This window comes from Amphibalanus amphitrite, unplaced genomic scaffold, assembly GCF_019059575.1.
Source record: "Amphibalanus amphitrite isolate SeventyFive unplaced genomic scaffold, NRLGWU_Aamphi_draft 000694F_arrow, whole genome shotgun sequence".
NCBI lineage: Eukaryota > Metazoa > Arthropoda > Thecostraca > Balanomorpha > Balanidae > Amphibalanus > Amphibalanus amphitrite.
Window position 1 is genome coordinate 168097 of NW_024882188.1, and position 22161 is coordinate 190257.

Consider the following 22161-nt stretch of genomic DNA (forward strand, 5'->3'; position numbering starts at 1 on the left):
GATGTCATCAAAAGTGGAGTGACATGGGCCGGCCACCGCGACCGCGGGTCCCGGCACGTTGCGTCGCGTCGTTGACGACGTCGACGAATTCAAGAAATTGCAAGCGACGGTCGGTGTGAATTCTCAGGACGACTTCGCTGCGTTGCGATAAAAGGTAGTTATAAAAAGGAGTTATAGAAGGTTTCTTGGAATATATTTGTAAAATATTGCAATATATCAAGCCCAAGGTAACAAATAACCATAGTGATAGGTAGTGGTTCCAGATGAGAAAGGTGGTGTGGTTTTTATGCTGATGCTGGGGGCTTGGGCATACTTTCTGGAAAAATAAATTCTGAACCTTTTGAATGGAAAACTTTATAAGGACAGGGCCTACTTGACCCTGTGGCCTGCCCTGAACCCTCTGATCATGCAATACCTACAGGGGCGGATCCAGGAAAACTCCAAGGGGAGGGTCATGAATCGAAGTGGTGCCCCTACCTATACCCAAAATTAAAAACTCAACGGATTTTGTCCACTTCATTTTGGTGGTGCCCCCATTTTCAGGGTTTTTTTTCTTTTTATTTTTTATTTTTAGTCAGTAGGTATCTTAACTCTTAGCCACAACCACATTTACCAATTGTAAGCAAGTATATATGAATGTGCTATGTGTATATATGTTGTGGACGCTGAGTAATGAGTACTTACCAGGAACGTTATCAGGTAAGCGAATCGTTGTCAGTCCGACAAACTTGACCCTGGCGTCTAAAGGGTCTGTCCTTGACACTTCAGGCTTGTCAGGGGCACCAAAGTCCTTCCAGGGACACCACAAACCTGTCAGGGGTACCTACGGCCTTGTAGGGGCGCCACAGGTCCGCCAGGGGCACCACAGGCCTGCCAGGAAGCAGGGGCACCACAGGTCTAGCAAGTATACACGACAGGCCTGTCAGGGGCACAACGGGCCTGTTGGGCCCATGAGCACCCCTAGGGGCAGGGGCACCACAGTCCTTCCAGGGGCACCGCAGGCCTGTGAGGGGCACCAGCGGCCTAGCAGGGGCACCAGTCAACACAGGCCTGCCAGGGGCACCACCGACCTGCCAGGGGTACCAGAGCCCTGCCAGGAGCACCACCGACCTCGCAGGGGTAACTTGGGCCTGTCAGGGGCACCACGGGCCTGTCGAGAGGCACTTCAGGCTTTTCAGGGGCACCATAGTCCTCTCCGGGCGCAGGGGTAGCAGGGGCACCAGAGGCCTGCCAGGGGCACCACAGGCCTAGCAAGGGCACCACGGGCCTGTCATGGGCACCTCAGGCCTGTCCGGGCCCAGGGACATCACAGTCCTTCCAGGGGCACCACAAGCCTGTCAGGGGCACCAGAGGCTTAGCAAGGGCACCACAGACCTGCCAGGGGCACTACAGGCCTAGCAAGGGCACCACTGGTCTATCAGGGGCACCACGAGCCTGTCATAGCCAGGCATCTCAGGCTTGTCAAGACCCAGGGGCACCACAGGTCTGTGAGGGGCACCAGCGACCTAGCAGGGGCACCAGTCAACACAGGTCTGCCAGGGGCGCCACAGACCTGCCAGGGGCGCCACAGACCTGCCAGGGGCACCACAGACCTGCCAGGGGCACCAGAGGTCTGCCAGGGGCACCACCGGCCTCGCAGGGGCACCTTGGGCCTGTCAGGGGCACCACAGGCCTGCCAGGAGCACCACAGGCCTAGCAAGGCACCACTGGCCTGTCAGGGGCACCACGAGCCTGTCATGACCGGGCACCTCAGGCTTGTCAGGGCCCAGGGGCACCACAGTCCTTCCAGGGGCATTACAAGCCTGTCAGGGGCACCAGAGGCCTAGTAAGGGCACCACAGGCCTGCCATGGACACCACAGGCCTGCCAGGGGCACCACCGGCCTTGCAGGGGCGCCTCAGGCCTGTCAGGGGCACCACGTGCCTGCCGGGGACACTTCAGGCTTGTCAGGGGCGTTACAGTCCTGTCAGGGCCCAGGGGCACCAGGCCCGTGGTGTCCCTGCTAGGCCTGTGGTGCCCCTGGCGGTCCTGTGGTGCCCCTGTCAGGACTGTGATACCCCTGATAGGCCGTTGGTGCCCCTGGCAGGTCTTTGGGCCCCCGGGCCTCAAGGGGGGGCCATGACCCATGTGACCCCCCCCCCCCCTTGGATCTGCCACTGAATACCTATAGTCTATATGGCAGAATTTAGAGTCCATTTCAAGTTATAGAAAATGTGTCAATAGCTGCACATTGGAATGGTGGGTCCCTTCGCCTGTTTTTATTCGCTGTGGCCTGCTAGCAATCGCAACATGTCAGGAGCAGCCTCATAAGCTGAAACATTGAGTGCCTATCGAGTGTTGCACCTCATACTGCGGATTTTTGCAACAGGACCTATGCTCTCACCGCAGATTCCAGCGCTACACCTACAGCTGAGCTATGTGGCTAGCAATTAGCATACTGCTAAATACCTACTCCCCATAAATTTTGTCAGATTTCCCTGAACTTTTCCCATTTTGCTTGCTAATGCACTGCTGTGCAATTAAGACATTATAGTTTAGAGCAAACTGTTAAGGTTTATGAGAGGGAAACAAACTTCATCAATTTTTGGCTCTGAAGAAGAGCTGAGTGCAGAATAGGTACTTGTCCAATATGAGCCCCTCTAGGATCTACTGGTGAGCAGACAAAGTATTGCATAAGGAGCAGTTTAAGTTACATAAGGCTGTATTCTTGACACCAGTGCATGAATCTAGTGTCTAATCCTATGTTTAATGGTAGTTTCAATCAGCTAATGCCTGAACTGGGCATGATTTTTGGAAATGGATGTTGTCATGTGTCTCTTATTATAAGCATGCTGTCAGTTTTCTGATATTGATTTGTGGAAAAAGTAACTTTCTGGCATTGCTAAATTATATGCCTCACATAATGAACCTGATTCCCTACCAATGTGAGGCTGGGGAGCATGCTCCCCAAAAGTTGTGTTCTGTTTGTTGATTTCAATTTTGTTCTGTTAGTCATCCAATGGTGACTGAGATCACAGCTCAAAGTGCCCTGATTCAAGTCTGTGATCTCAATTGGAATTGCTGTGGATCTTTATCTGATCATGGTTCAGGGGTTGTGGGCTGTGTGGAACTGGGATCCACACAGGTTATATAGCAAGTTCATGGTTGGTCACCAGATCTCATGTGATCACAGATTCAATTCTTGGATACATGCATGTCTGCCAAATTTCCTGAAGATCATTTGATTCCAATGAAAGTGTTCATGACCCTTAAATCCAATTAAATGGAAAATTGTAGTTGCCTACAATCGTCCATTTCATAAATTAAAGTAGTAGCATCTTTTTTTATCTGATAATAAAATCACAGACAGACTCCAGAGGGCTTTCTTACCCACTGCATCCACAATTATGGAGAAAAAAAAATACAGCAGAAAAATTTTCACAGCATCATGTAAGATAGGAGAGTCTGGGAGTTTTAGAACTTGGAAAACCTTTCTTTGGGTCCCATGTGAAGTATATAACTTAAGTCTAATATTGCTCCAATGTACAAGGCCTAGGGATCAATGGCAATAAAGAGATCCTGATCTCTGCTGCTTGGCTCATTTCCTCGTTCAAGCAGTAGTTCTGAAACTGCTGGTTAGCCAGCAGCCTTCTCACTGTACCACTAAACAGCAGTGTGGTCCCCAACCTGTTTTCTACAGATGAATCGGATGAGGGGGGGGGGACGGTGCATCATATGTAGGACGTGGGACACTGCTGGATGCCAGAATAGTGATGTGGCAGTGATGGCTTCATTTCCAAGACCCCTTGTCATACGCATTGCGCCCACAACTTGCCCCAGCTCTGTGTACGGCGAAGGGAGGAGCGTCATTGATAACATCGACGACCTTTGGGGACATCGATGTCACCGTTACCACCCATTAAATAATGGCGAGTTTGATGGTTCCGACGAGCTGGCATGACGACGTCGGGTCTGTGTCACTGCCTCCACCCACTACCAAATCTTGCCATGCGTGCGACTGCGGATGTTGCGTTTTACCGTGTGTTTAACGGAAAACGCTGCGCACCCGGTCAGTGTCCCAAAATTGAATTTCGTCTTGGGTGTCAGAGGGGAAAAATACCCACCAAAAAGAGGGGAGAGAGTGGAAAACTGATGTGATTAGATCCAAAAAGAGTGAGAAAAGACAAAAAGCATGCATTTTATTCTAGGGTGTAGAATGTTGGATGCTAAACCGGCCATCCACACCACTGCTCTTTCAATAGGTAAAAAATATAGGTTTTCTTGGTTGGGAGTGGAAATTTTTCTTAAGAATTGGTGGTGAGAGTGGAAAATGAAATTCATTTGGATGTCGTTTCCCACCCAAGTCAACAAATTTTGGGACATTGCACCCGGTGGTATTCGACGGAATGAGTGGTTATACGCCAATTTACCGGCGTTGTGGCTCCCCGGCCAGCCTTTGCCGTGTGTACGGGAGGTAGGCTCGCCAGTCGCCGTGTTGAGTGTTCATTGTGTGAAAGGTCGCTAGGAGGCCACTCATCGCCACCATGAACAGTCAGAACTCAGATCTTTTTATTTTACTTGCGAACTAATGAGGGTTCTTCGCGACTCCCCACCAATCCTCTTCCCGTAATATGTGCCTTTTTCACTCGTGAATTGCTGTAGACATCGGTACTGCCATATCTGTCCTAACACCCCAATTATCTCGTTACAGAGACCATGTCGGACGACCTGCCCTTCCGCGCCGAGTACTCGAAGTCGGGTCGGGCCGGCTGCAAAGGATGCAAGGGAAACATCGCCAAGGACACGCTGCGCATGGCTGCAATGGTGCAGGTAGGACGACGATTTCTCGTAATGTTTTTCAACAATTTTGTATTGATAAAGTCATAAATTATCACTTGCTGGTTTAAATTGAATGTGTGTGGTGTTCGGTATGTGCTGTATCGTATTGCAGACTTAATTTTGCGTTGTGTCGGCTTATTTTACGTTCTCTTTTCAGTCGCCGTTTTTCGACGGCAAAATGGCGAAATGGTACCATTTCTCATGCTTCTTTGAGAAGCAAAAGCCGAAAGCTGTTGCCGATATCGGACATTTCGAATCACTGAGGTTCGAAGATCAGGAGAAAATCAGGGCGAAGATTGGAGGTAAGTTTACTGCCGGAACTCTGATCATCGGACGTCTCTCGAACGCAATGAAATTCATTTATATACAATTGTCAATACAATTGTGTATGTATTCTGAGCTTGTAGTCTTTGTAAACTACCATGGGCGGGTAGCAAGAGATGCATTTTTTTTTTTTCACCACCACCATGTCAGTTTCTATTTCATCAGCCGAAGGATATTGAAATGCGAATTTATTGATTGAAAAAAAAATAGTATCCCTGCTCTTGACTATGGAAACAGGGTACCGATGTTATTGGCCGCGGTAATGATGCCACAAAAGATGTGACTGTTTCATGGTGTGAATGATTGGTCTCCTAGGAACCATTCACATCTTGGCCGACACGGTGGAGCCTACCTCTCGTAAAACGGCCATGACTGGTCGGAAAGCCTTCGTCCAGTCCAGATCGCTAGGAGGTTATTGACGCATTGCTTCCTGTACAGCGGGCGGAGCCACCGGCGATGCAGGAGCCGGAACCAGCAAGGCAGCAAAAGCCAAGGCCACAAAACAGGCCCTGCAGGACTTCCTCGCCGAGTACGCCAAATCCGGCGCCGCCAAGTGCAGAAAGTGCGAAGAGAAGATATTAAAGGTATGGCTCTCTATTTCCATAGCAATACACCTTGTTTCAATTCTTTGTTAAATCGCTGGCATAACTCATTTCGTCTCGTAGTTGTCCATGGTGTATTTGAAGTTGCCACGGTATTGTTATTTGACAAACATCAAACTAAAATAGTTCATTAGATTATATGGAGTCCACTACTAATCTGTCTTTTCTCAGGGTGAGGTGCGACTCGGTAAGAAGGTGTACGATTCTGAACGGGCCCGCGCCTACGGACCGTACATGGGCTGGCATCACGTGGACTGTTTCGTCAAAGATCGCGAGACGCTCGAGTTCTTCGAGGAGGGGGCGAAGATGCCGGGTCTGAAGACACTCTCCAAGGAAGACCAACAGATGGTAAAGGCCAAGCTAAAGAAAATCGAAGGGTAAGTACTAAGTACTACATGAGCGGATGAGGTGTGTGAGGGTATTTTGTGTTTTTACGAAAGAACGTCATAAAGTTTCAGTACAGTCACAGTGGGCATTTGGCAAGACAGAAAGCAATTGACAAAATGTTTGTCTGAGCGCATATATGTATTCACATCAAGAGCTTTCCATATATGACGAGTTGGAGGGTATTTGATAACCAGGGAAATTCCGTGATTTGTGACCGAATGCATCCTACGCTTCGTGTTCCGCAGAAAGAGGCCAGCCGAGGATGCCGTGGACGGGCCCTCCAAGAAGCCGAAGAAGGAGGAGGCGGGCCCGGACCGCTCCAAGCTGAAGAAGCAGAGCCAGCTGGTGTTCGGTTTCCGGGATCAGCTGAAGAAGCTGGGGAAGCGGGAGCTGCAGCTGCTGCTGGAGGAGAACGATCAGGAGGTGCCCAGCGGCACGGAGCGGGTAAGGCGGCCTCCCGATCGACCCGCTGCTCTGGTGGCCATCTCGGCCCGAATCGGTCCGAGAGATGACTTTGTGTATGGCGTATTTGTCATGGACTTTTGACAGTAACATTACAGAGACTTACTTTGCTGTCACGGTGATATAACATCGCTCATCTGGATGAGTCTCATGGGATATTGTTTTATCGGCTGTCTGGAAAAACGCGGTTATATAAATGCAGTTTTGCTATGCGAATGTGCGTGATGGTGGGCTGACGTGTGACGCTAAGCAGAGCTTGTTCCAAATGACACCGCGTACTGTCCGTACTTAGCCTTTGTTCGGCTCAATGATGTGCATTTAAATCAGGTACATACTTTCAGTATGCAAACGTGCAAGCAACTCTTTTCGTCATTCTCGCCATCGATTTCACCTTCGTGGTTTCTTATTTGTTGAGTCTTCATGGCTTAGTCTGCTCCAATAAATGTAGGTTTTCGACATGTATGGCATAATATCGATCTAACACGTCTCCCTCTTCCGTTTCTGATCAGATGCTGGACCGTCTCTCCGACGGGATGGCCTTCGGTGCCCTTCTGCCGTGCCCCCTCTGTAAGAACGGACAGCTGGTGTTCAGGTAAGGCCTGTTAGGCGCGCTTCTGCCGTGCCCCCTCTGTAAGAACGGACAGCTGGTGTTCAGGTAAGGCCCGTGCGGCGCCCTGCTGCCGTGCCCCCCCCCCCCCCCTGTAAGAAGTAAGAACGGACAGCTGGTGTTCAGGTAAGGCCCGTGCGGCGCCCTGCTGCCGTGCCCCCTCTGTAAGAACGGACAGCTGGTGTTCAGGTAAGGCCCGTGCGGCGCGTTCGCTGTGTAAGAACGGACAGCTGGTGTTCAGGTCAGGCCCGTGGGTGGCCGGACAGGTCAGGAGGGGACGACAGACGATCACTGGGAGGTTCGAGACGATAAAACCGTGTCCTATTCTGCTTTCATTTAGGTTTTGTGATTTGTTTGTTTAGCTCGTTGGTAAATTATTAGGAATGAAAATTTGTCCAATTCGTATTTTATCCTACTCGTTCAGTAATTGACCTAACTATTACCAACATCAAATGTCACGTTTCAACTGTCATTGCATGTGATATATGATGCATCTACTTTTCTTTGATTTTAATGTATTTGTATCATTTCTTTTTCTGCCGCAATGTCCCTGTTTCAGCGGGTAAGGAAATAAAATAGCAATATTCATCATATCATGCGTGTAGCTGCATAGTTATAGAAAATATTTTGATATGTTTATGGATGGACTCATCAGTTGTGAACAGCTCTTCATTAATTGGGAGGTTAACTTTGCGATCAATATTAAATGTAAGAGGACTGTAGATATTAGGTATACATATAAGCACTTATCCCATAATTCGATACCTGTGGTATGCTACTGCTTTTCGTATTCTACTTAAAAGCTTTCAAAGACGCTCTGCCACTTTGAGCGCTTGAAGATCATTTTCCGACGTTTCCTGACCTGGAAAATTATGTCTGTTCTGTGCGTTTCGCAAAATTTCCCGTCGCTGCTTAAGATGACAATCAGCATCTACAATGTCGTTGCATAACGTCGTACATAATTTGGGATCCCATTAGGAGGTAATTGGACGATTCCATTACATGGTATAATCACGCCGTATGTGGATGAACACTGTCACGTTTCGTCGGGCGTGCTCGCTGCCACCGCCGTCACCCCCTCCCCCCCCCCTTTCCCTCCCAGGAGCGGCGTGGGGTACCAGTGCGTTGGCCAGCTCACCGAATGGACAAAATGCACCAACGTAGTCAAGGTGCCCAAGCGGCGACTCTTCAAAGTTCCAAAAGAGCTAGCCGAAGAGTATCCATTCCTCGCCAGCTACAAGTGCAAGCTGGGTGACCGTCTGATGGAGGATCTGGGGCAGACGTCAGCCACCATGCAGCAGGAGAAGGTGAAGGCCCAGCTGAACGCCACGCCGCTCACCAAGCTGACGTTCGCGGTGGCCGGGGATGTCGATGAAGAGGTCGTGAAGCGGGTGCAGAGGATGGGCGGCAAGCTGGCCAAGTCGGTGACGGCCCAGGTGGCAGCGGTCATCTGCACGAAAGGTGAGTCGGAGCCGGCAGCTGGCGAGGTGTCGGGTGACAAGGCCGCACCCTCACTGGTACTGAGTGAGGCGGGTCCGCCATGGACCGAGCTTCCTGCTCTTAAATATTGCACGTGAACGAGGCGTTTGATAACGATGCTTGATTGCGAATGATATGCCATAAGTACAATTATTAGCGACGTGAATAATGTTTACTAACCGAACGGTATATTAGGCGCTGTTATTGCGTATTATTATTTCATCGTCGCCATAGTATCGTCTTTAAAGCGATCCCTTTTCGCCTCACTGAGCTGTCCACTGCGCAACCGCGTCGTCACCTAACCCCTAGTATTGCTCACCGCCCGGCCCCACGCCCACCCGTCCCTCTCTAGAGACGATGGACGGGGGCCACAAGCTGCTGAAGGCGGCGCTGAAGCACTCGGTGCACGTCATCCCGCCGGAGGCAGTGGAGAAGCTGAAGGCGGGCGCCGTGTTCAAGACCATCGAGGAAACGAACATGGCCGACTGGGGTGGAAAGGTGGGTGTGGAACGACGCCGGTCTGTATAGTGCCTCTTCTTGGTTAATTGATTGAACGATGATGAGATCATTTTCAACAATTTGTTCGTTCATGTGCTTGTATGTTTATTCAGTAGTATTTATTTAGTTGTTAATAAATAATTCGTTTCCAAGTTTTACTGTTTCTGATTGTACATAGTAATTTTTAGTTATCTTTTTTTTTTCTTCTCGTAATGAAAGTTTCTCTGTGAATGGTATGCGGTGCACCTCCTGTAATACCGAAACGTATAATTGCACACTGCACCGGGCGGTGCATACACCGCCTGTCCTGAGTCGTGGACAGGCGGCCACTCCTCGCCCGATATCAACTCGGACCTTCTGATGAGCTTCGACACCGGTAGAGCAGGCCGAGGCACAGATACGAGGTCGACAAACAACTCAGCCCGCACTTCGCGATGGAATAACTACCGGCTATAGAGCTGTTATGTTACAAGCCTGCTGCTGTCATGGAAAAAGTCGTCTAGAAGGTGTGCTGTGTGGAGCTGATCTTAATTTCAATGTTGCAATTTGCAGGTTGAGGAGCGGCTGGGAGCAAAGGAGGAGACATTCAACAAGTCAGGAGCGTCCAAGAGTAAGTGCTTGGGCTTGTTTTCAATAATAAATAGGAGTTGGTTTTTGTTTCAGCAGATCACCGACTTAGCAGGCTGGGTCATAACATGATATTTTATGTCTCGTGGTCTTGGTGCCTATACACACATTTTCATCCTACTCTCATGTAGTTTAGCATTGTTTTTTTCATATCTTTTCTTCCTTGTGGCAGGCATGTTCGACAAGAAGTCGATGACCAAGTCTCAGCGGGTGCGTCTGAAGGGCGGCGCCGCGGTGGATCCCGACTCGGGGCTGGAGGACGAGGCGCACGTGTACCAGTCGGGTGGAGACTTCCTGAACGCAGTGCTCAGTCAGGTGGACGCCGGCTCCGGTCAGAACAGCTTCTACAAACTGCAGGTGCTGCAGGCCGACTACGGCGGCAGGTGAGCCCAGGCTAGTGAAGTGTTAGGAGGGTAGGGGGTCGTAGTGATGCCGCCACAGACAGAAGGGAGAGGCGTGACGATCGCAACCGAGTCGCTTCAGACGACAGGGAGGGGTAGCGGTCGCTTCAGACGGCATCATGCAGGAGAGGGGGTGATGGTTGCAGCCGAGCCTCTGTCAGAAATTGGCTGAGAAAGGAATAGCTGGAGTGATGATTTGAGTCTTGGCTCTTACTGTTTTCTAGTGTATTCTATATTTTCCTAATCGGTAATGGGCGACGGTTGTTTGTCATGGTAATAGCCGCACTTTTTGCATTATTTTTGTATGTATTTTTTATATGTTTCGTGAACGGCAGTTTATCGTACTACATGGGTGTATAAGGTCGGCGGTGATACAGTGGGCGATCTAGTGATCACCAACCAAAGACATCGAACCTGCCCCGTGTCAGCGGCACCAAATGCCTACCCGCCCCGCGTCGACGGCCCCAACTGACCGCGATCGTCTTTCTCGCGATAGCATGTGGGTGTTCCGCGCCTGGGGCCGTCTGGGTACCACTGTGGGCGGCAACAAACTGGAAGAGTTCGACTCCATCCATGATGCCGTGCGTGAGTTCAAACGGCTCTACGAGGAGAAGACGGGAAACCGCTGGGAAGGCAGGAAGGACTTCCAGAAGGTGCCCGGTCGGTTCTACCCGATGGACCTTGACTACGGCGAGGTAGGCGTTGAAAGGGGCACTCATCTCTTTGGCGAGTGCCTAGCTGAGACAAGGGTGACGTATTTATCGTAATGAGCTGCAGAGGTGTATTATAAAAGTGGTCTGGATATGAGTGGTCATGTGTGGCTTATGTGGATTGTGGAATTGCCAGCTTTTGTTTGAGTTACTATTTGGCGGTTTTTGAATGGTGGCGACACCTAGCAATATCTGAAGGATTGTGATATTTACTTCGGCCTAGATCCTTGTGCTTTCGTGGTGCTTTATACCAGCTGTAACATGCTCATTGCTCACCCTTGTGTGTTGGTCGCCCGTCCACAGCACGAGGAGGCTATGAAGAAGCTGAGCGCCGAAGGCTCCAAGTCCAAGCTGGATAAGGCCGTCCAGGAGCTCATCTGCACCATCTTTGACGTCAACACAATGAAGCAGGCCATGGTCGAGTTCGACATCGACATGGAAAAGATGCCACTCGGCAAGATCAGCAAGAATCAGATGAAGAAGGCGTTCGAGATTCTGACAGAGGCGCAGGCGCTGGTGGAAAAGAAGGGCGACCCGGCGGCCAAAGCGCCCCTCCTGCTGGATTGTTCTAATAGGTGAGAGCTGATGGGCACGACACGGGGGAGTGGGGGAGAGAGACGGACGTGCGGATGGACGGACGGACGGACGGTAGGACAGGCAGACGCACAGACAGCCATAAATGCAATCAGAGGAAAAAATAGACAGAAAGGCAACCATCCAGACACTGGACACAAGCAGATAGGCAGACAAGACAGACTGCTTTGGCAGCATGAACTCAGTTCATTTTATTCGTTCTAAAAACTTGGGAATGTCATTGCTATTTTACCAATAATGTTGAGTCTAGTTTTCCAGTCTATACCCTAAATAAATAGCTCATGTTATTTACCTCTAGATCATTTTGGTCGGAGCACCGGCGTACCTACTGGATGACGATATTGTGTTGCGTTGTTTTTATTGCCCATTTATACATAATGGTGCAATTACTACTCATTTTAATGCGACCTGTTTACGTATCATCAGTCGTGTTTTGCTACGCGACATCGACATCTATCAACTCTATTATCATTTCACCATTTTCCATATTTTGTGCCGGAGCAGTTGACCAATAACCGCCCACTGGGCGTGCCGCCAGATTCTTCACTCTGATCCCGCACGACTTTGGCATGCAGAAGCCGCCACTCCTGGACAACCTGGATATCATAAAGGTAAGCACTGCTGGTCGGCACCCAGAACCCGGTGGTTGCCTTCCCCCCCCCCCCCCCCCCCCCCCGGTACGATCTGGATATAAAGGTAGGCGTGAGCAGCGAGGAGGGTACCCTTCAACCCGGCAGCATTCTCTGCGATAGGTACATATCGTATAACCGTTTCCGTAAACTGCACGTTGTTTATATTACAGTTTGTATCCTATAAAACATTTTAGTCAACTCCTGAGCACACCATGGTAGGTATTTACAGACTCCAGTAAACACCAAAGTATGTTTTATAACAGTACTTCCAGTCTCAAGTTAATTTCCCAGCACGCCATATGTAAATCAGTATACACACAATCAGGGAAAGCAATATACATAATATAGCAGCTATTGTCAACATCCGGCCTGCAGCCAACCCCGGGCACCGCCGGCTGAGGTGAATCGCTAAAACGACGTTAGAAATAGGCGGCTGACTCGAACCTGGCGTTCCTAGCATTGGGAGGCTCATAAACTCAGGTGGTGTTCGTGATAGTGGATGCCAATTTCTACAGTCAGCGCAAATGACGTCTAGCCTTCGGCAGCTGTCAAGATATAAGCAACCATTGGTACTGGGTGCTAACTGCTGGGTGTTCGAACATTGTGTGCGTCTAGGTTATTGCCGGGCCACATCGCCGCGAAGCTCTTCGCTTATTTATCACAAAGCAAAATATTTATCAGACAAGAATTTGTATAAGGATGCGTGGTTTTTTGTGAATTACTCAGCCGTCAGCAAGCTCTGGAGTGTCTGTAATCTCTAGTGTCGGGAATCTGAAAACCAGCTTGTTTTCAACTACATTCAACGACACCCGAAATTCATACAATGAGAACGCTCTAGAAGGCCTACCCTTATCAAGTAACGACACCGCCCAATTCAAGAAAACAGGAGGATGCTGGCAGCCCAATACGGCCATGGCAGGCTTCTTACGTCATATTCGTTCCGATGAACTTGTCTCGTGATCCCGTCGGCCTGCTCGGTATGGTATCTGGCCGGCCCGCCCGACAGGCGACGGTCGCTGTTCCCGGCCGGGGGACGGAGCTCTGTCGCGGGAGTCTGAAGGTAACACCACCGACCACCGTCACTGAGAGAACCCGCTGGGCTAGTCACGCTCGAAAACCGTGCCGTGTTGTCCGCTGCCCTTGGTAAACCCGCCTCAGGTAAACCCGCTGAAACCACCCGTGGTTCCCGCCCGGCCGACCGCGGAGGATCTCATCCAGCATACGGACTTTGGATTGGTGTATTTGGGTATCATTCGGATAAATGAATTTTCGGCTTACACACTGATTCATAATTTACACACATTTGTCTCGTAACATTCACATTTTTCTTCATATAAAGCCTAAAAGCTGACTGGCGCATGGAAAGCAAATAAATTACATAGCAAATGAGCAAATGTACAGCACTTTCTGGCTTGTCTGTAACGCACCAATGCTAAAATGATGTGTTTTGGTCTTTGGAGCCAGGCCGGAGATACGATATCGGTAAGAGGTAAATTATTCAGTTATAGCCTAACAGTTCGGATAATCAGGGCAAGGATGGGTAGAAATGGGAACGCTTATGCAATACGCTTACATATTTTTTTCCGGCGCACAGCATGAACAGCAATGTTCAGGGTTTCCAAAATATTGATGATCAAAATTCATCCATGATTTTACGGTGTTGCTAATTGGAATTCAAGAAAGTGCAGCCTCTGGTAGAGCTTACCCAGTGTTTATTTGACCCAATCAATGTATCAGTGCAGGTCGACCTATTCCAATCGTAAGTTGACTGATGTGCAACATAACATCACGGTCTTTCATTCAGCCTATTTCCACTATTGCTTTGTGGTCAAGCATACATCACTCACCGTTCCTGACTAGAGAGATACGATGAGGTTGATCTTGAAGTGTACAAAGGCAGATAGTTCGTTCACAAACTGTGCGCAAAAAGTGTATGTTAAATGCTTTGAGCATCGCCTGCATTGGCGTTTTCACAGCCACTAACGCATGGGGGTCCATCGGACCCCTCACAGCCGCTCGGCCCCTGATCGAGCTAGATCTTCACGGGAAAGTATATACGAGCGTGTTGCCCGTGACGAGAAGAAACCGATGCTACCCTGTCTTCAGGTCCTAGGTCATTGGTTGACATTCCAGTTCACGTCAATGACCCAAATGTCGGGAAAATCGGAATCTTCTAGAATTTCTTGAAGCGAGGGTTTCGAGATTTTCACAGTCGTGATTTCGACTTTCGAATTGATTTTGAACCAAGATGATGTATTCATGCACCACTTTTGATTCTTTAAACACTTAATCGCTTTTGAGATGCATATGTCGATTGTTAGGAGGATATAATCCAATGGCCAATGGCCATTCATGGTTGATGCCAGGGCCTGAACCTGTGAAAACAATCGAGAAAGGCTGTTTTGATTGACCCGTTGCAGTCGAACACCTGAAGGATCTGTGCCGCGCTGCTCCAGAGGTCTATGAATATTTTTTACAATTGCGCACACCGTTTCTCATTAGTCATTAAAACATGCAAACTTGTTATGAGAAGTACCTTTGTTCCGCAAGATAACCCACAACAAACAAGTGATGCCACAGATTCTAATTTGCAACCCAAGGTCGAAACCGAGGCCTTTGACCGACTCCATTTCAATTTCTTGTTGCCTGCCGTGACCCCGACTCCGGACTGCATGGGCGCAAAATGACCATCCTGTAGTCGGCCCGCCCTAAAGCCCCAATAAGCAAACAAACAAGACTCCGGGCCGGAAGTTGTTGTGATGCTAGAAAGCGTAGATAACGACAGGACAGGAAGGAGTACGATATTTTCTTCGGAAGATTTGGCTATAAAAACTGCCGTGTGTTCTGCAAATCCATTGCAAACCTGAAGCGCCCATTAGGCTTTTTCCCCAAAAATTAAGTCGTTTAGAAATTGTATATGTGCAGGTTTGTCATCAGTTATGGTTTAGGTATGGTGATGGTGAAGACTTTGGGAAGGTGAAGAAAACTTTATTGCGAACATTTTTTGCGGTCATTACTTGCAACAATATTTGAACCTCCGATTTCGACTCGGAAAATAGCACGGGTATCGGTTGTAACCCTCAAGCTGTACTGACCTAACGTCATTTAATAAATTGCTTTTCTCTTGATGACCTGAATAAGTAGTGTCGTCCACAAAAGTCTATTCTACTATTAGTGGGAAACACCGACAGAGGCTGGTGCCGGTAATTTATGCAACATAATCTATAATTGCTAGCAGAGCTGAGCACTGAGCAGCTAATGCACACTGATATCAGACCGGACTCGTCTTCCCCAGGTGCCCCCCCCCCCCCTCCCCCAGATAATTAGCATCCGAACGACCTATTACGTAGGTCATGTAGCAATTAGTGGAGCGGCTGAGGACGCATCTGACCGTGTTGTCCTCCCCCTACAGGAGAAGGTGGACATGGTATCCAGCCTGATGGACATCGAGCTGGCCTACAGCCTGATGAAGGCGGCCGACAAGGTCCAGTCGGCTGAGCACGAGGACCCCGTGGACACCCACTACAAGAAGCTGAACGCCGACATCACGGTGCTGGAGCGGGACTCGGAGAAGTTCCGACTGCTGGAGACCTACATCAAGAACACGCACGCGTCCACCCACTCCAACTACACGCTGGAGCTGGAGCAGGTGGGAGCGGGAGAGGGGCTCGGAGGGATGGGAAGAGGGACCGGTGGGAAGGGGAAAGGGGCGCGGTGGGAACGGAAACTAGACTGCGAATAAGGCCACTGGTTAACACTTAATTGCTCAGTTCACTTGTCTGGTTAAAAACATGATCAGACAGAGGCCAGTTTTACCAACAGAAAAATAGCCGCCTGCCATTTTTTGCCTTAAGACCGCTTCACACACGGAGCGTAAACGCGATGGGCACGTAAGCGGATAGGGCTTTACCGTTAACGCTCCGTATGTGAAGCGGTCTTCAGGCAAAAAAAAAAATCCGGCAGGCGGCTATTTTTCTGTTGGTAAAACTGGCCTCTGGTTTACCCTTCCAACCTGACCGTATGTTGCACCGACCCCTCTACGTTTGTTCACCGCCGTCCATGGTCTACCGTCAGGTGTTCTGCGTCAGCCGAAAGGGCGAGGCCACGCGCTACAAGCCGTTCAGCAAGCTGCACAACAGAAAGCTGCTCTGGCACGGCTCGCGTCTCTCCAACTTTGCCGGCATCCTGTCTCAGGTGAGTGAGAACAGCGGACTACGTATGGGAAAAAACGATCTCTTGTTAGATATGCATGCATTTGGTTACAGTTGTATGCAAATGTGGATGTGTTATGTATAACTTTGTTGTAGTTGTGATCGCTTCAGTCCACACAATAAGGCTCTCCCACCATAGAAAGTGACTGAATTGAAACAGTAGTTAGTGGATTAAATTGTGATTTTTTGTGTTATTTTGCCACCGCCCTCACCTCTCGGACTGATAATTAGAAAACACTGTAGACGTGACAGCAAATGCCTGTCACGCAGTGGAACCCTGTGGGGCCTGTTCATTAGGCACCAAGGTACTAAACACGATCGATACCCTGTCACCGATCCCAGACCGTCGCATCAAGCGCATCAAACCGGGGCTCATTCGATCCATTCAATCACCAGGGTCACTAGGCTGCAGTGGAAAGCATTACTCCATTGCACCGCGCTAAGCCCCGCCTACTTATGGCGACTGACTGTCCGCTGATTGGAGCGATTCAATCCAAGGCCATTGATGGGCGGAGCTTGAGCACTGCAAATAATGGGCTGTCCTTGCAGGGTATCCAATGTAACGTCCATCTTTGTTTTTAAAGTGCCTAAATGGCATTGTTGAAACATTATTGGACACAGGACAAACAAAGAAGAATGCAATTTGACTTTGTAACGGACAGAGCAAGGCTTAGGTAAGGGGCAAACCCTTCATCAGCAGCTACATAATTTTTGCAATCAAGCTTCAATTTGGTAGCAGGGTAAAGACAGGTTAGGTGGCGCCATCCACTTGGTTTAAATCACATGGGCCTTTCCATATAGACGTGGGCTCTCTCAGGCGCCGCGGGATGCTAGTATAAGCCTATACCAAGCCAGTGCAAGTGATAGCTTGTGCCCGCTATTTCTAGGCCCACTCCAGGATCCATTGAAGCCGGAGTAATGGAAACTTGCAGCCGGGGGGGGGAGGAGGGAGAGGACGTCTTATCTACTTAAAGTTTGAAAGTGTGCCCACCTCTATCAAAAGTTATTGTTGAAAAGCTGCGAGTGACCTTTATGACCCAAAATGACCTTTTGAGTGGCCGCTGGCATAGGCGGCGGAACGGGGAGGGCACCGGGGCACCGTGCCCCCTTTGATTTTGGCAGTTTAAAATTAGCCTTATGGGCGTTGCATGGAAAGAATGGGACCAAAAGTCGGCAGTGCCCCCCTTTAATTGAAGGTGTTCCGCCGCTACTGGCCGCTGGCCATCAGTTGCACCCTGTCCATTGCATATGGATGGAGTTCTCATGCTTTTGATAATCTTTTGCGTGTTTGACGTGCTCTTCAAAGCAGAGCGCATCCGTTCTTTTCTCTTACTACTTTGTAATGTTGAGTTCACAAATGTGACCTGATCCCAGATCACATATATGATTATCTGAAATTTATGAGTAGTTGGTACTGATACCCTCAATCTGACATTATGGGTGCAAAATGACCCCAGCAGTCGGCGCGCCTAAAGCTCCAATAAAGAAACATTTATTAACAACGATGCCCTCAATCTCATGCACTACACCGAGTGTAAAGCTTCTGGCTGATAACCTGTAGGAGGAATGACAGGATCACACTTTTTAGAAGAATGATTCTTTAACCTGGCATGGTGACCGGGGGTCAAAAATTCACACACGATGCCAAATTGGTGCATGATAAGCCATACCAAGTTCCGCTGCTTTGAACACCGCTTTTCTATACACGCGCAAAACAAAGACTGACAAGTGTGGCCGAAACGCCCCTCCCTCTCCCCACCAGAGTGAAGCTTGCCCAATCTACACTGACGGCGTCCCCAATAAGATAAATGTTTCCACTGCGATTTTCTTCTGGCAGTTTTTGTCCGTCCCACCAAAGTTTTGTAGTCAGTCTCAGACTGCTGGACATCTTCCGTAACTATTCAGCTTGTGCCATGCTGGGACTGCTTGAGAACCTGTCACCTTGGCTCTATCCTAGTTTACTGCGGCTCCTTTGCTTGTCCTTTATGTTAGAAACGTAATTCGGCAACGCATTGAAACTGCATCAGCAAATATTTAATAATTGGGTAATGTGTTCGAATAATATATGCATGACCATTCCAAATTATAGTGTTTGATATTCTAGACCAATTGTTACAACGAAAATATCTGTTACCTTCTTTCCAGTGTCTGCCTAGGTCCTCCTACACAGTCCGTGGAAATTGTTGAAATGCTATCACGGTATCGACTGTCACGTGTCAGGGAGCGTGCTCGCTCCTGAATTACCAGGGAAAGACGGAAATGAACATTACAGAGTCGTGTTGCCGGTGGTTAGTGATGTTACTTTTTCACCCAGCATTATTGTCGCTATTACGTAGCGCATCCGTCTCGGGTAATGGGTCATCAGAAAGCTATCACTGGGAGCTCCAGACGGCCCGCAATCACGCGTAACTGCCGCCGGCGTTGCGCAAGGAACAAGAAAAGAACACATCGGCAGCGGGAGCAGACATTAACAGGGGATTTTGACATTTTATATTCAGTCGCAGAATAATGGCATTTGATGACGCTAGCGCGAGTTGTCGATAGACGCAAACACATGCCTGTCTGCGTAGCTGTTTTTATATCGCGGGGTTTATGGTTTTCCACGCAGTACTTGTTGTGTTTGACCTCTTCCTCTGGTTTGGCTCAAAACTTCAAATTCCAAGTCTCATGAGAATTGAGGATAGAATAAGATGCAATACATATTAATCACTCAAAAATCATCTCCATCAGTGGCGGATCCAGGGGGGGCATCTTCTGGGCGTTTCCCGCTCCCGCATCGTCCAAAATTTACGAAACTTCGCCTTTTTTCTCGCATGGGAAGAAAACTAAACCACTTTCTTGGAAAAGTTTGCTTTAAGTTTCACAGGAAGACACCAGTAGCTTTGGAACTTGGAAAACGTTTTTTTGGGGGGGGGAAGTATGCCCGTTTCCACAGCGTCTCAAGCCACTTTTATCCGTCAGTGATCTCCATACCCCAAGGAGGTGGCTGATGAAGTAGTTGCTACTCAACCCCGGGGACTAAAACACTGAATGGGGGCATTCCATGTCAACCGGGACAGCCAAAATCGGCCACCTCTGCGATTTTGTTCAAACTTGGTATACTTATTGGCTATTGGGTGAAACCTCTGAGGGTGAAAGGATTTTGTCATATGCCCTCGGGCTACAGAGATACAAGTCGCTAAACTTCTGCTTTTTGAGCAGAATTGGACGTGTATTGCAATCTTGAAAGATCTATAGCTTCAACATTTTTGAAGCTATTAATTTCAAACAAACTGAAACGTGTACATAAGGAGTTATGCTAGTAAAATTTGACAATTTTTACATTTTTTGGTGATTTTGAATTAATTTTATTTTGAATTAATTTCTGAAAATGTAATTTGTGAAAAATGGGTACCCTTCGATTTTGCTCAAATTTAGATATCGTCTTCCACTACACGTAAAGCACACGTGCTGAGAAAATTAGAGTGGGCCAACGATAACTTTGGATGATATAGCAACAAGTAGTGCAACGTAGCACGGGCGGTGGAAGGGGCCGATTTCGCTAACTCCACCTGTTTATCGCCAATAACTCACGCCATAATTATCATATTAACGTCAAACTTTCAGTATCTGTCCAGAATCGCATTGCAAATCCTCCCGTGCAAGAAATAGGTAAATCGGTCCGCAACTTTTCTAGTAATAGCGGTGTAACGTCAAACATTCCTGCCGGAGCGGCTCGGCGGCCGGCGCCGGCCGTTGCCGCCTGAATGGTAGACTGTGCCGGCGCGGGACGGTTTTATCTTTGCACCGCGCTCCTTACCGCTGATTATGATCGATTCGTGTCAAATTTTGTATGAAGGCTTTAAAATGTACAGGCAATCTAATGTTCAAATAAATACGAAAATCAACTGGTAAAATTGAATGATTAGGGTGCAAACACAATATGTGACTATGACGTTTCCCGCGTCGGCCGATCCCCGCATCTGCCGGCGACATCTTACTCTTAGCAAGCCACAAACTGCCAAATTTATGGTAAGATTAACTAGAGATTCTCATAACACCACAAATGTCGTATAAAGGAAGAAATAGGAAAATCGGCCAGAGTCTCTTAGAGCTATGGGCGTATAAACGCAAAATAGTCACTATAGCAAATTTGATTACCTACGTTTAACCTCATTTGATCTTGAATATATTGATCCAGGGCCATGAAGTTGGCACACGATAAAGCTCCCCACCGCCCCACCTACAATTCAAATTTCTTTTTTTTTATACCTTTTTTGGCTAAACCTCCCCTATTGCTGGGAGTCAGGTGTGTTAGTTTAATTGTTTACATTCCTGGTGTGCTGTATATGTATACGTAAATGTGCACGGTCTTGAGCATGCGCATGTGTCTCTGGTTTCCGCATGTGTTTGGCATGTGCATGTGCATCCCGCGTTATGCATCCCGTGCTATGCCTTACTCATACTGTCTTCATTTACCTTTCAGTTTGTGGTGGGGCTTAAATAAATGCACGCTCAAGAGATATTGATCTTTATAAATTGAACATTGGTAGCAGAGCGTGGTTACAAGATGGCATCTAGAGATTTCAAAGCCCCACCACCTATGCGTCAAGATTTGCCATATTCAGAGTGGAAGCATGAGATCAAAGTGTGGAAAGCTTTCACTAGCTTGGAGAAGTCCAAGTTGGGACCAGCACTGTTCCTGTCCTTAAGTGGATCTGCCAGAGATGCAGCACGTGAGGTGTCAATAGAGATTCTGAACAGTGATACTGGACTTGATGCTCTCATAGAGAAGTTGGACGAGTTGTTCTTGAAAGATGAGAACAATGCAGCCTTTGAGGCATATGATGCGTTCGAGAGATATGAGCGACCATCTGGCATGTCTGTGTTTGAGTACATCAACACATTTGAAAGACTGTATCAGAAGGCAAAGCACTACAAGCTGGAGTTGCCTGATGGTGTTCTAGCGTACAGACTCATTCGCAGTGCTAACCTTTCAGATGCACATCAACAGCTAGCAAGGGCAACTCTGCCGTCGCTCACATATGCAAACATGCAAACCCAGCTGAAGAAGATCTTCACAGACAGTAGTTCTCAGGGTGTGCCGTCAGCGAGAGTGGCAGTAAAAGTCGAGCCCGTGGATACAGTCGCAGAACCAGGGCTCGGCCAGGCGGCCGACACCCTCTTCGTACAGCGAGTCAGAGCACAGAGTGTCGGACGAGGTTTCAACCGAAGAGGACGAAGTGGTGGACCGCGCTTCGCCTCACGACCGCCTCTGCGTGGCAGTGGGACTACCTGGACTTCACATGGCGGCTCGAGAGATCCTGGATCTGCTGGACAATCCGCCAACCAGCGCACAAGGGCTAGATCTAGGCAGAATCCACGGGATTCAAGGGGTAATGTGACCACCTGTGCAGTGTGCAACTCTTGGTTTCACTGGGCCAGAGATTGCCCCGATCGCGGTGAGGTGTTCGAGGCGTCTGCTTGTGACGATGATAGCCATGACCCCACACAGGACGAGGAGGTATTCGTGACGTTGTTTGCGAGGGATACATGTGAAAGTGGACCAACTGAACGTTCAAAGACGGAGGGACTGCTGGGCGAAACACTAGGCTATGGTATCATCGATAGTGGATGTAGTAAGACCGTGTGTGGTGAGGTGTGGTACAAATGTCACTTGGATGCCATGTCTTCAGATGACGCGGAGCGAGTGGTAGAGGAGCCCAGCAGCACAACGTTTAGATTTGGGGATGGTGAGAAGGTTACTTCTCTAAAGAAAGTAACGTTTCCAGCACTGGTAGCCGGTAAGACGGTGCGCGTGGCTGCTGATG

The 22161-nt window shown here is 48.8% G+C and overlaps 1 protein-coding gene across 1 annotated transcript in view; it reads left to right on the forward strand.

Annotated features, from left to right (window-relative positions):
• LOC122364726 (poly [ADP-ribose] polymerase 1-like) overlaps positions 1–22161 on the forward strand; it is a 29264-nt gene continuing 7103 nt past the window's right edge. The window contains exons 1-16 of the mRNA XM_043335401.1: positions 1–154; positions 4690–4808; positions 4975–5119; positions 5580–5725; positions 5915–6120; positions 6376–6574; positions 7102–7184; positions 8302–8660; positions 9031–9176; positions 9729–9786; positions 9976–10186; positions 10701–10899; positions 11218–11489; positions 12047–12119; positions 15553–15789; positions 16215–16334. Of these exons, the coding sequence (XP_043191336.1) occupies positions 4695–4808; positions 4975–5119; positions 5580–5725; positions 5915–6120; positions 6376–6574; positions 7102–7184; positions 8302–8660; positions 9031–9176; positions 9729–9786; positions 9976–10186; positions 10701–10899; positions 11218–11489; positions 12047–12119; positions 15553–15789; positions 16215–16334 (2568 nt within the window). The 5' untranslated portion in view covers positions 1–154; positions 4690–4694. The remainder of the gene's footprint in view (positions 155–4689; positions 4809–4974; positions 5120–5579; positions 5726–5914; positions 6121–6375; positions 6575–7101; positions 7185–8301; positions 8661–9030; positions 9177–9728; positions 9787–9975; positions 10187–10700; positions 10900–11217; positions 11490–12046; positions 12120–15552; positions 15790–16214; positions 16335–22161) is intronic.